The sequence below is a fragment of the Pristiophorus japonicus genome, chromosome 22 (assembly GCF_044704955.1).
Source record: "Pristiophorus japonicus isolate sPriJap1 chromosome 22, sPriJap1.hap1, whole genome shotgun sequence".
NCBI lineage: Eukaryota > Metazoa > Chordata > Chondrichthyes > Pristiophoridae > Pristiophorus > Pristiophorus japonicus.
In genome coordinates this window covers 22,206,780-22,220,871 of record NC_091998.1, presented here as the reverse complement: position 1 = coordinate 22,220,871, position 14,092 = coordinate 22,206,780, and the positions used below count along the sequence as shown (strand labels likewise).

Sequence of the window (14,092 nt, the reverse complement as noted above, 5' to 3'; positions counted from 1 at the left end):
GGAGGGCACCCCTGACAGTGCAGCACTCCCTCAGTGCTCCACTGCAGTAGCAGCCCCGATAAATGGACATTTTGAAGCCATTAATAAAGGTGGAAAAGGAAATTGATTCCCCTGTGGCTATTTACCTTTCCCCGAAAGCATGCAACCGTAGCAAAGCTGTTACACGCTAGACTAATCGTGTAATATTGGGCTACATCTCAGCGCTACTTGACTGTGAGTCGAGACAAATAATTGTAATCTTGGATAGATTGTTGCTCAGGATCCATTTGCAATATTCTACGTTGTTTTGACTGCTCCATCTTGAAAAGAATGTTAATGTATTAGTGAGGCTTCAGAAAAGAGTGACAAGGTAGTTCCTGAGACAGTTCTGTTAGTATTTTATATATTCATAACATGTATTTGTAATGCTATATATAGCATTACTATACTTTTAGGTGATAAGGCTGGTGGTTAGGAACAGAAGATACCACTACAGTAAGAATTTGCATACAAAAGGTCAGCAATGGTAAAAATTAGAATCTAATACAAAATGATTGGGAATGGACTGAGACCTCCAGCTATGTCATAGGGAACAATCCAGTTGAACCCTGCAGTCAAAAACATCCAGGGGTTAAAGCATGTTCATGAATCCAGGATGGATGTAAATAGCAGAGAGGGTGGATGAGGGTACTGCAGTTGATGTTATGTATATGGACTTTCAAAAGGCATTCGATAAAATACCACATAATAGACTTGTTAGCAAAATTGAAACCACCATCATCATCATAGGCAGTCCCTCGAAGCAAGGATGACTTGCTTCCACGCCAAAAAGGGATGAGTTCAAAGCTGTTTCAATGAAGGACCTAATATTCTGGATCCCAAACTACATATTGAAGGATGGAAGATGCCTGTGCGTGGATTTTTTTTAACGTGTGGTGGCCGTTGCACACCAGCCACCACACGGGCTTGACAGAGCTAGGTCTTGGTCCAGTGGCAAGGGTTAACCAAGAGACTGGAGACCAGCTCTGCTGCACGGACCTAGTGCGCACACATATCGCAGTGTGGGCTGGCCCGTGCTGCCCCTGGGCCCTCGCCTCTCCTGGGCCCCGAACTCTCGTCTCTCCTGGACCCCCGAATTAATGGGGCAGTGGCTGTGTTGATAGACTGTAATGGTGAACAATTGTTTTTCAGACTGGAGGGAAGTATACGTGGTATTCCCCAGGGCCACAGCTCTTTTTGATATAAATGACCTGGACTTGGGTATACAGGGCATCATTTCAAAGTTTGCAGATGGTACAAAACACAGAAATGTAGTAAACAATGAGCAGGGTCGTAACAGATTTCAGGAGGACACAGACAGACTGGTGAAATGGGCAAACACAGGGCAGAAGAAATTTAACACAGAAGTGTGAATTGATACATTTGGTCGCAAGAATGCGGAGCAGCATTTTAAACTAAAGGGCATGTTTTTAAAGGGGGTGCAGTACAGAGAGACCTGAGGGTGTAGGTACACAAGTCCTTGAAGGTGGCAAGACAATTTGAGAAGGCTGTTAAAAAGGCTTTATAGAGTACAAAAGCAAGGAGGTTATGCTATAAACTTTATAAAACACTGGTTAGACCCCAGCTGGAGTATTGTGGCCAATTCTAGGCGGCATACTTTAGGAAGGATGTCAAGGCCTTAGAGGGGGTGCAGAGGAGATTTACTCAAATGGTACCAGGGATGAAAGACTTCAGATATTTGGAGAGACTGGAGAAACTGGGGCCAGGGGTCTTTACAGGTTAAAGCAACCCCTTGATAGGCAGGACAGCGAGATTCCTCTTCCAGGAAAGGAAGGGGCGGGGGAGTATGCATCCCTCCCATCCCACCAGATGGCCATTTTACATTCCTGGGCTCCTTGCACCCCTCCACTTCCGAAGGCCACTCATGATGGCCCCTCCCCCCTGACCTCGCGAACTCTGGGGAGGGTCAAGTGGAGTTCCACAATAGGTGTGATCTCGGCCTATTCTCCAAGATCACCCATCCTGCAGATTTTCAAAGCACTGTTAACCCATTTCTTTGAAATTCTCACACTTCAATCCTGAAACCATTTGGAAATATATCTGAGAAAAAATTATTCACAACATATACAGACAATTATTTAGATAACTGATCATTTATTCTCCATGTATTAATGTTTTAAGTCATAATATTCACATCCATTAATGATTTAGTTGACTGTGATACCTGAATACATTGCAGCTCCCTGTTCTCTGTCACTGACTGCTTTCTCATTTAAATTCAGGAAGTTTTAATGACAAAAATGTCGGCCATTAGCTCTTAGGCCCAACTTTCATGTTGTCAATGATGGGTTTTTTTAACGAGTGAGTTCAATTATCCTGTGTTCATTAATTGAACCTGTAAATTTTAGATCATCTTTTGCAACGTTTATTTGAGATTTAGAATCAAACTTTAAAAAGAGTTGGACTAGGAACAAAAGCAGAATGTGAAAAATAATCCTCCGACCAATTGTTACTTTTTTGATTGCTTACCACCATTTTAAGCACGCACTTTGCAGAAACATTTTTAATAATCGTCGATCTCAGCTACAAGACCACACAACAAACTACAAGAGAAAGAGTTCAGCAATGTTCGGAAATCAGATTACAACCAAAATGGCGGTTGTGAGTAACCATTACTGTTAGACAAGCAACGTTGCAAATGCATTGTGTAATCTAGCACTAGAAACTTGCGATAAATCTTACCATCTGTAATTAGAATTACGCACCATATATACATTCAGAGGAATATTCTCAAACAAGACTGGCTATGATAATGTTGTCGGAGTAAATATACAGTAATACAAAACTAATTAAATGCTCAGAATGTTGCTGACCTAGTTCCCTTTAGAATGGTTTTATTCAATGTTAATACACTACCTCGTCAGCTGCAAGATAAAAGTCTTTGGTTTTGCTATTAAGGGAATAGTTGTACTAATCTCAACGGAAGTACTGTGTACATAGGAATATATAGCAGGAGTGTGATGTGAATTGATGTGGTAAAATCAGAGAAGAACATTTTTAGGTGGTTGAGTCTTGCATGAAGAACTATTTAATAATGATTTCAAGTTTGGGAAAGTCGTGAGGAGGGGACAGCCTGTGATGCAATGGGGTGACGGATGAACAAATTGTGGTGTGGAGCAGAATGGGACTTTCCACTCATGCCCTTGCACGATGAGTGGCACATCTCCCCATTATACAATAGAAAAGTGTTTCCATTGGGAGTGATTCACTTGTTGCCACATCTAGCCCGTTTATAGTGCAGGGAGGATTCCACTGCAGTTTTTATCTCGTTTTTGCCTCTTCCAGGAGATCACATGGCTCCGGTTGGGGTGGAGTGGAGAATGTTTCAGTGTAAGGGGTGTCGCAGTTGTGTTGGGTCGGACTGGTTGGGCTAGGTGCTCTTTACCTTTCTGCCATTGTTCATTGTTCATAGGTTTATATGTAACCTTCAGGGTTGCTGACCGAGGGCCGTGTGGCTGTTTCTCGGCCTGCATGGACACTATGGCCCGAAATGGCCTCCTTCTGAACTGCAGATTTCTATGTTTCTATGATGACTGCACATGCATGGGTTTCGTGGATACCCGGGTGATCCCAATAATGAGCCTCTAGCCAGAAGCTTCCTTAAGTTAGAAGCCCCACACACCAGCAATAGTGAAAGCAGTTTGCAGCCGGATACAGAATGCTGAACCCTACCTGGCCCTTTGAAGATGCCTCTGAGAGCACCTGACATGGTTGCCTCCAAAAAGGTCAAAGTTCATGAAGCAAATGGAGTGGAAGCCAACGAGAGATGGTGAGTGGAAACCAAGCACACTACACAGGGAACCTCTGCACCAGAGTCATCCTAGTTTCTCCAGTAGGTGCCTATCTGTAGCACAGCTTCACCAGAATGTTACCAGGGCTCCCAAGGGTTCGATTATGAGGAGAGATTATATAAACTAGACTCTTATTCCCCCTGGAATATAAAAATTCAAGGGATGATTTTGAAAGGAATTGAAACGGTAGATAGAATTTTTTTCCGCTGGTGGCTGGGATGGGGAGGGGCAGGGCGGGAGTGGGGAAGGGCAGGGGGGCAGGGGGGGTTCGGAGTTTCTAGGGCGAGGGGACATAACCTTAAAATCAGAGCCAGGCCATTCAGGAGAGAAGTTAAGAGACACTTCTTCATGCAAATGGTGAAAGAAGTGCGGAACTCTGCCACAAAAAGCAGTAGATGCCAGCTCAATTAATCATTTCAAATCTGAGGTCGATAGAGTTTTGCTAGACAGAGCAATAAAAGGATATGGAGCCAAGGCGGGTGCATGGGGATCAGCCCTGATCTCATTGAATGGTGGAACAGGCTCGAGGGGCTGAATGGTCTCCTCTTGTTCCTATGTTGCTATCAATTTGATGCTGAGCAACACTGACACATTTAAAGCTCCCCCCCCCCCTCGCCCCCTCCTCCTCTTTTTTCGCTTTGGGAATACTGTTAAGTTGCTATAAAAATATTAGCACAAAATACCCAGGGAAAGGGAGAGAGTAGCCAGTGCTGAATGACAAAGCAATTGAGACAGTTTTATTTTATTTATTGTTAAGCCATGTTTAGGCTGAAGATCGAGATTGATTTAGCTCTTAAAACCCTCATTTGTTGACTCTCCAAGAAGCCTCGTCCTGTTTAGCAACCGAATTGGGCGAGATAAGACCACTAAAATCTGGCTCCTCGTCCAACTCGGCAATCTGTTTAACCTTGCTCCATTTCTCTCTCTCCCGTATACATTTCTTGAGGCAGGGCCGACACAGCAGGTGTTTCCGGGCGAGATAAAGATTCTCGATGCGATCAATGGTGTCTATTGGCTCGACGGGCACCTGCGGGGTGGTGAAGGGGTTCCGCATCACGTTCAGATTCTTCAGCTTCGGGAGCTTGGTAATTTTCTCCGGCATGTAAGTGATCCGATTGTCAAACAGCCCCAGTTCCTTCAGCTCCTTTAGCGTGCCAATCGTCGTGGGGATCATTTCCACCGCATTTAGCCCAAGGTTGAGAATCCGCAGATTTTTCAGCTGCGTGATTTCCAGGGGCAGCCCGTCTGTGGTGATCTTGTTATTGGACACATCAAGGTAGTAGAGCAGCTCCAACTGGCAAATGGTCTCTGGAATTCTCTCGATCTTATTGGTGTGGAAGTCAAGATAGCGCAGCTTTGTGAAGCGGTTGATGAAATCCGGAATCTTTTTGATCATATTTCTGCTCAGGTCAATTTCTTCAATATCACTCAACTTCAGAATACACTTGGGAAAGCTTGCTATGCCCATGTTGCTCAGGTCTAATCGCCGCTTCCCATCCACTGTGATTTTCATGGAATTTTTGGCCATTTTAAGGGTAATCTTTTTCCCCTGGGCGCCTCGAGCTCTTTTCGGCATTTTCCTAATTTTGATTTGAGAAAGAGCAACAGAAAAATCAAACATTGTCCTTGACAACTCCAGAAGCAAATAATTACATCGAATGGCCGTAGTACAGGTTGAACCTCCCTTATCCAGAACTCCCTTATCCAGAACTCCCTTATCCAGAACCACCCCTCGTCCAGAACTATTCCCGGCCACCGGGTGGCGCATGCGCAGAACTCCGACATGAACAAATTGAAGTCCTTCCTCGTTGCCGACTCCCGCAATCGCTGGCTTGACCCTGCAATCCACTGCCCTCCCCCCCCCCCATGATCTCTCTGCCGCACTCCCAGCCCCAAGCCAGTCAGCCCCAATATCCCCGTGCTCAGTAACTGTATCATCCAATTTAACGTGACCACCCCTCATCTGGAAAAATCCCTTATCCAGAACAGGCCAGGTCCTGAGTGTTCCGGATAAGGGAGGTTCAACCTGTATTTACAGCACAGAACAGGCCACTCAGCCCAGCGGGACCATGCCGATGTTTATGTTCCACACGTGCTTTCCCCCAATCCTACTTCATCTCATGCTATCAGCATATCCTTCCAGTCCTTTCTCCTGCATGTGCTCATCTAGCCTCCCATAATTACTATTTAATTATTATATTGTTTTCTTCATTCACATGAAAAGTTCCCTTTGTACCGGCTTAGAAATGACCATTTTTTCCATGTTCCATCCTCTTGTTATAATGAGGACTGCCACACGTGTATTAATTTGCAGTACATCGCAATGAATAGACATTCAATGTCAACACTAAATGTTAACTAGTTTGAAGTCCACCTCTCCCCTAGTTTTCATTCATAGAAGCAGTGACTTACTGTAGGACGTGGTTACCAGACGTGCATCCCTCCCCCGATATCTCCCCCAAGTGAGTAGCTTTCATGTGTGAACCCTGATTTTCACTCCAGTTGGATTCCCCGCTCAGGCCCGAGTTAAAATTACAGTCGGGTCTCAATGATGTCATCGGGCCGCAACATGCACATGTAAGGAATGACCCCCTTTCTTAAATGGCAGTTATCAATTGATAATTTTAAACCTGAGATTGATAGATTTTTGTCAACGAAAGATATTAAGGAATATGGTGAGTATATGGAGTTAGGTCGAGATCAGCCATGATCTCATTGAATGGCAGAACAGGCTCGAGGAGCTAAATGGCCTCCTCCTGTTCCTAAGTTCCTACATTCCTATGTTCTCCTGTAGACTCCGAGTGCATGTCCTTGCTGCCTGCTTAACAATTGCAGATGTTGCGATCGTGGCGGCTTTCAGACAGGTAAGAGCGGGGGTGATTTTAACTGCCCACCCGCCAGGTATCTGTTGGGCAGGTAGGGTTAAAATCGCCCTCTCCTGGTGTCAGCCTGCTTTTTTTTTAAATCAAAAGAAACACCATTACCAAGCCTTCTGTCCTGATCCATTATCAGTCCACACACTCGAGCAGGAATCCCTGGATCGTGACCCCCATCACTACTGAGGCCTATTATAAGACCTCTGCCAGTGTTACCATTGAGATCAGCTGAGCACACACTGGTGATGGAAGTTGAAAACCTTCCTTGACTGCATGACTCAGAGGTTGATAGACCCCATGGGACAATTGGTATCACATAAAAAGGGCAGGCTTTTTTAGCCACCAGTTCTGTTTTGTGCACATCTGACTTGTTAAAAGTAATGTTGATTTAAACCACTTTCTTCAGAAAAAGGAAAAAAAAATCTTAATTTCTCTAAGATTGAAGTAGCCTTTGAAAAGAAAGAAAAGAAGAAAGAACTTTCATTTATATAGCCCCTTTCAGGACCTGAGGGCATCCCAAAGCGCTTTACAGCCAATGACGTACTTGTTTTTGAAGTGTAGCCACTGTCGTAATGTAGGAAACGTAGCAGCCAATTTGCGCACAGCAAGCTCCCACAAACAGCAAGGTGATCATGACCGGATCATCTGTTTTTGTGATGTTGGTTGAGGGAGTATTATGTGCCAGTCCCAGTGTGACATCCACATGGCCTTGACCTGATGTAAGCTTCAGAAGGCCACGTGAACTAGAGCTGAATTCTGATACGGTTCAGCACAAACTACCTCACATACGTCTACAAGTATCCCTCCGCCTCACTCAACCAATAGCCCTTCCCTTCCCACCATATATTCCACTGAATAAAACATTCACTTTTTTCAATGACAGTCTGTGTGAGGGAGTTATTACGCCTTCAGGTCCTCCTGTAAATCAAAATCTTCTACTGGAGCAGCAAGTCTGCCCTATTTCAGAAGCAGGTTACATAGAAACATAGGGTGCAACAATTTAATACGGGATGGGAAAATCTAGCTTGCAAATTGTGCATCTTTGAACACTGGGGCCATCATTGCATGTCCTTCCTGCAATGCAGATAGCGAGGTTGCAATTATGTAATCCTTCTCAACGCACTGCATGGAGGAGATACAACAGTGTGTCTCTTGCCCCTCCCCCCCCCCACCGCCACCCCCACCCCTACACACACACACACACACACACACACACAGACAAGCAATAAACTGGGCTCTTCACAGCACAACAGTGGAGCACCCAATTGAGTTTTGGAGCAAATTATTCAAACATATATTTTTCAATGACGTGGTAGATATATTTTTTTATTATTTCATGACATCCACCCATTGTCAACATCACTGCAAATGGTTATTGTAATATTAATGTCAGCCGTGGCTCACCTCTGAGTCAGAAGATTGTGGGTTCAAGTCCCACGCCAGGAACTTGAGTACATAAATCCAGGCTGACACTCCAGTGCGGTGCTGAGGGAGTGCTGCACTGTCGGAGGGTGCCGTCTTTCGGATGAGACGTTAAACCGAGGCCCTGTCTCCCCCCTCAGGTGGACGTAAAAGATCCCATGGCACTATTTCGAAGATGAGCAGGGGAGTTATCCCTGGTGTCCTGGCCAATATTTATCCCTCAATCAACATAACAAAAAAACTGGTCATTATCACATTGCTGTTTGTGGGAGCTTGCTGTGCGTACATTGGCTGCCGCATTTCCTACATTATAACAGTGACTACACTCCAAAAGTTCTTCCTTCACTGTAAAGCGCTTTGAGATGTCTGGTGGTCGTGAAAGGCGCTATAAAAATGTAAGTCTTTTAAATTACAAAGTATTTACAGCACAGCAACAGGCCATTCGGCCCAACAGGTCCATGCCGGTGTGTATGCTCCACACAAGCCTCCTCCTACTCCTCTTCATCTAACCCCATCAACACAACCTTCCATTCCTTTCTCTCTCATGCGTTTATCTAGCTTCCCCTTGAATGCATCTAAGCTATTCGCCTCAACCACCCTCTGTTAGCAAGTTCCACATTCTAACCATTCTCCGAGTAAATAGGTTTCTTCTGTAGTGTCACTTGCAGTGCAATCTCTCCCTGCCCAACTGCACAATAACTCGCACTTTTTGTGAAGGCCAGAGACTTCAATGGGAAAATCATGTACCGTACAGCTACAGAGATAAATAAATGTTGTTTCCCCTTTAGCAAAGGAAGGGAATTTACATATTTGTCTTAAACCCCCCCCTCAAAATTTGGACCTGCGAGCTTAACCTGTGCGTCTCCTGGACTAACACCTTTTCATGCGATTTAGAGAAAATAAATGACCATGAGCTATCCGGGAGCCACTGGGAGCTGGAGCAGGTTCCAGCTGGCTACTCTGTAGCTGGCTTTCGCACGACAGCACTTAATTGTGCTAAGCCAGATCGCCGTGGTGATGAATGATTGTTTGGGAAGCAAGATGGGTTTCTCTCATACACACCTTTCCATTAAAAAGGCTTCATTACAAGCCCTTCAGGGACTTTGGCTACTCATTAATCATATTCAACCATGTGCAGGGGAATGTGAGATAATAACTAATGCATCTAGCTAATTTCAATTATCTAGCTTCGAAGGGGGAGAAAAACGCACACAAAAAAAAGCACAGTGTAATAGGGTCCACTTAATCCATCCATAAAAATCCGTCAACAGCGCATTTGCTGTTTTTAATATGCAGTCACGAAGCCGAAAACTTGTTTGCAACGGGGCTGGAGTTACGCTATTCGGACTGCTGCTCGCTGCCTGTAAAAGTCTCACTGTGTTATAGGAGACACGTGGAACCAGGAAACCCAGGTTATACCTTTGTCACTATGTTAACTCATAGACAGATAAAAGGAAAAGAAAGAAAGACTTGCATTTATATAGCCCCTTTCGGAACCTCAGGACATCCCAAAGCGCTTGACAGCCAATGAAGTCTGTTCACTGTTGTAATGCAGGATATGCGGCAGCCAAATTGCGCACAGCAAGCTCCCACAAACAGCAAAGCGATAATGACCAGATAATCTCTTTTCTAGTGATGCTGGTTCAGGGATAAATATTTGCAAGGACACTGGGGAGACGCCCCTGATCTTCTTTGAAATAGCACCAAGGGATCTTTCCTAGCCACCTGAGAGGGCATTGAAGCAAACAGTCCCACTATCTGACCTGTAAATGTGCCATTTTTTTTGTTATTCGCTGTGTTCGCTGACCTACACTGGCTTCTGGTTAAGCAACGCCTCGATTTCAAAATTCTCATCCTTGTTTTCAAATCCCTCTATGGCCTCACCCCTCCCTATCTCGGTAATCTCCTCCAACCCCACAACTCCCCGAGATGTCTGCGCTCCTCCAATTCTGTCCTCTTGAGCATCCCTGATTCTCATCGCTCAACTATTGGTGGCCGTGCCTTCTGTTGCCTAGGCCCCAAGCTCTGGAACTCCCTCCCTAAACTTCTCCACCTCTCTACCTCTCTTTCCTCCTTTAAGACACTCTTTGACCAAGCTTTTGGTCACCTGCCCTAATTTCTACTCATGCAGCTCGAGGTCAAGTTTCTTTTATCTCATAACACTCCTGTGAAGCACCTTGGGATGTTTCACTACATTAAAGGCGCTATATAAATGAAAGTTGTTGTTGAGCTGCTGCTCATCGAGCTTCATTGGACCAGTGTCGGAGCCCAAGGTCAGAGAGGTCAGAGTGGCAGTCGGATGGAGAATTAAAGTGGAATATACTGAAATATACTTTTTTTTTAAAAAGCAATTTCAAAGAATAAAATGTGTCAAAAACTTCACTTTTGGCCAGTCTCATCTCTTTTTCTTCAATCTCTACTGTATGTAGACCTTAGTGTAATTGTCTCTTTTCTAACTTTTATTTTACAATTTTCTTTTATATATTTGCCTGCCCATCCTCTGTCAGTTCCTTCCTTCATATTAAACTACTAATGGCCATAGTGCCGTCTCCAGCAATACGAGAAGGCAAGTTCAACAGAGCTGTCACCTTTTACTGTGTAACCTACCACGGCACCATTTAACTGTCTGAAGAACAGGAACACAGGGACAGGAGTGGGCCATTCAGCGCCTCAAACCTGTTCTGCTATTCGATTAGATCTGCACCTCAGCTCCATTTACCCGCCATTGCTCCATATCCCTTAATACCCTTACCCCCCAAAAATGTCTCCATCTCAGTCTTAAACTTGAGCCCCCCCCCCCCCGCAGCCTCGACAGCTTTTTCTGGGAGAGGGTTCCAGATTTCCACTGCCCTTTGTGTGAAGCTGTTCTTCTTGTCATCAACCCTGAGCGGCCTTGCTCTAATTTTAAGGTTATGCCCCCTTCTTCTGCACTCCCCCACACCAGAGGAAATAGGACAGGCTTCCATATCCATGAGAAAGATGCAGGAACTTCATCTCTCAGGGGTTTGAACGCCTCATGAACTGCTTTTCGTGCCCTGGTTAATGCAGCCATGTCAAAGAGTGTGTGGAAATTTGCAGCAAATGCATTCGGCATTGCATTAAAAAGAATGTACAGAGGACTTCTAAACCCCATGTGTGGTTACTGTAAAGGTACTCATCTGCTGGAAAATTTTGTCCACTAGGTGGCTGAATATTCTTACATTAAATAAAGTAACCTGGGTTCTCCAGAGCAATTCTTCACTAACACGTAACTTGATTCCTTGATTCTCTATCTCACTCTCAGTAACTGATCATTTTTAATTGTATTGGTTTGACTCACATTGTTTCTGTCCTATCCTTCCAGTTCCGACAGGGCTTTCAGTTTACAGCAGTCTGATCGTCCTGCGCGTCCTTCCACTTGCAAATTTGGCTTCCTTTTATAACGATTCTCAATTATCTTCTGATTATATATTTCTAAGTGTCCTTAATACCAGCACTGGTATCTCGGCACTCGCCTTACTCTCTCATCTGCTTTACAAATGTTGGGCCTTTTGTTTGCTTTCACTTTTCTTCCTTTTGTAACAAAGGCACCTTTTCAGGTTTATTTTATTGAAGCCTTTTTCCTCCTTTGTCTGGTTCTCTCTTTTTTTTAATTCTTCTACTCAGCAGCTTCTGTTTGTTCAATGTTGTCAGCGTAAGGTGGAGATTTAAATTCCTGATGATGCATTGTTCTTTCCTCCATTTCCTTCAACTGGTCTTCTCCTCCCCTCCCCTTCTCCCCTCCCCTTCTCCCCTCCCCTCCCCTCCTTCCTCCCCTCCTCTGCCCATCCTCCTCCCCTTCCCACCTCCTCCCCTCCCCACCTCCTCCCCTTCTCATCTCCTCCCCTCCCATCCTTCCCTTCCTCCCCCCTCCTCCTCCCCTCCTACCTCCTCCTCCTTCTCCCCTCCCCTCCCACCTTCTCCTCTCTCATCCTCCTCCTCCCCTTATCCTCCCCTTCCATCCTTCCCCTCCTCCCCCCTCCTCCTCCCCTCCTACCACCTCCTCCTTCTCCTCCCCTCCCTCCTCCTTCCCTCTATCCTCCTTCTCATTCTTCTCCCTCATCATCCTCCTCCTCTCCTCCCCCATCCTCTTCCTTCTCTTGTGTGCCTCACAGTTCCTCCCTCCTCCACCCATCCCTCTTTCCCTCCTCTCTCTCTCTCTCTCTCTCCCTCCCTCCTCCCTCCCTCTCCCTTCTCCATCCCTCTCTCTCCTCTCTCCCTCCTCCTCTCTCTTTCTCTCTCTCTCTCCTCCCTCCCTCCCTCCTCTCTCTCGCCCTCCCTCCTCTCTCCCTCCCTCCCACCTTGCTCTCTCCCTCCCTCCTCTTGCGTGATCCAACATTATGACAGTGCTGTGATATGTTGAACGTTTTTGATTTCTTACTTGCTTTTACTGCCAGACGAATGCTGTGCCGCATTTTTAATCAAATGCACATTTCTTTAATATATTACGAGATTATTCCTATTAGAAAATTGTAACAAAAGCAAAAAACTGCGAATGCTGGAAATCTGAAATGAAAACCGAAAATGTTGGAAGCACTCAGCGGGTCAGGCAGCGTCTGTGGAGAGCGACCTGATGAAGGGCCGTCGACCTGAAATATTAACTCTGTTTCTCTCTCCTCAGATGCTGCCTGACCCACTGAATGTCTCCAGCATTTGCTGATTTTATTATAACATTAAGATATTTTTACAAAGTGGTGTACTTAAACAATGGGATAGAATAACTAATGGGAAACCTCTTCAACTGGGAGCACATTTGCTGGCAGAAGAGAAAATCGGCGGAAATTTTCATGGGCCGCGAGATGGGCAGAGAACCTGAATGATGGAAGTTCTGCTGATTTCTGGCAGGTTTTGCCCATTTTACACTCATTAATTGGGTACAATCAATCAAAAAATTTAGGCTAGGGATTCCAAGCCATTGCGAGAATGCCGGGGTGATTTAATTTTAGCTTGCAAACTGGACTTTCCGACAACAACAACAAATTGCATTTATATAGTGCCTTTTAACACAGTAAACAATCCCAAGGCACTTCACAGGAGTGTTATCGAACAAAATTGGGCACCGAGTCACATAAAGAGATATTAGGACAGGTGACCAAAAGCTTGGTCAAAGAGAGAGGTTTTAAGGAGCGTCTTAAAGGAGGAGGGCGAGGTCGAGAGGTTTAGCGAGGGAATTTCAGAGCTTAGAGCTGAGGCAGCTGAAGGCACGGCCACCAATAGTGAGAGGTAGTTTGGTCCTTGTCTCTGGATTTAGGTTGCTTTGTGCACTCTGGCTACAGTGTCAGTGAGAAGCAGTGTCGGTGTAAATGCGCCCTTAGTTATAACAGTTCAGATTTTGGCTAGTAACAGACATGTACCATGTGACATCACAACTGTTACTATTAGCATTATATTTTTTTCATCTTTGTATGAGATCGTTAGTATGTAATGACGTGGACAAACTATCTTTGCGATCCAGTTGCCCGAAGTAGTTGATACAAGAAATACTGTTAAAATTTGCTGTGCAGACATGCAATAGAATAATGAATTTAAAGAAATATTCCAGCATAAGGCCTTCCGATGATTGTATGCTGCACTGCGCAGCTAAAAAACCTGATACTGTATGTGATTTAGAGATCCCTTTGGATTGAGTTGAATTGTAGTCGCATCACGTTGGAAACACTTATCAATCTTCCCTATAACTTTTTTTTTTGTGTGCGGTCCCTTTAAATTTGCTGTTCCAGCGGCAGGAGCTGGTGAGCAGCCTGCATGGGGCCTTGTGATTGGTGCGTGGCCGCATTGCCGTGCACCTTAGGGGCTTACATTGTCTCTCATAACTTAAAATGACTGACATGGGAACAAGGACGATTGTCCCTAACTCTGCATAGGCTGAAGATCTCGCGCGGGGAACCTACCTGTCTCCGAGCACGATTACAGAATCGAGTGGGGTGAAGCAGGAGAGATCTTGTT

General features: G+C 45.0%; 2 protein-coding genes across 2 annotated transcripts in view; one reads left to right on the top strand and one right to left on the bottom strand.

The window, feature by feature from the left end:
- Positions 1 to 14,092, top strand: part of wdfy4 (WDFY family member 4) — a 328,629-nt gene that overhangs the window by 202,415 nt on the left and 112,122 nt on the right. The gene's annotated exons all lie outside the window — the stretch shown is intronic.
- Positions 4,633 to 5,406, bottom strand: lrrc18a (leucine rich repeat containing 18a). The gene has a single exon (XM_070865752.1). It carries the CDS (start codon positions 5,404 to 5,406, stop codon positions 4,633 to 4,635), a length of 774 nt encoding a protein of 257 aa, XP_070721853.1.

Bases quoted from the DNA above. Each gene is read 5' to 3' on its own strand.
- lrrc18a (XM_070865752.1), bottom strand. From the start codon at position 5,406: ATGCCGAAAAGAGCTCGAGGCGCCCAGGGGAAAAAGATTACCCTTAAA.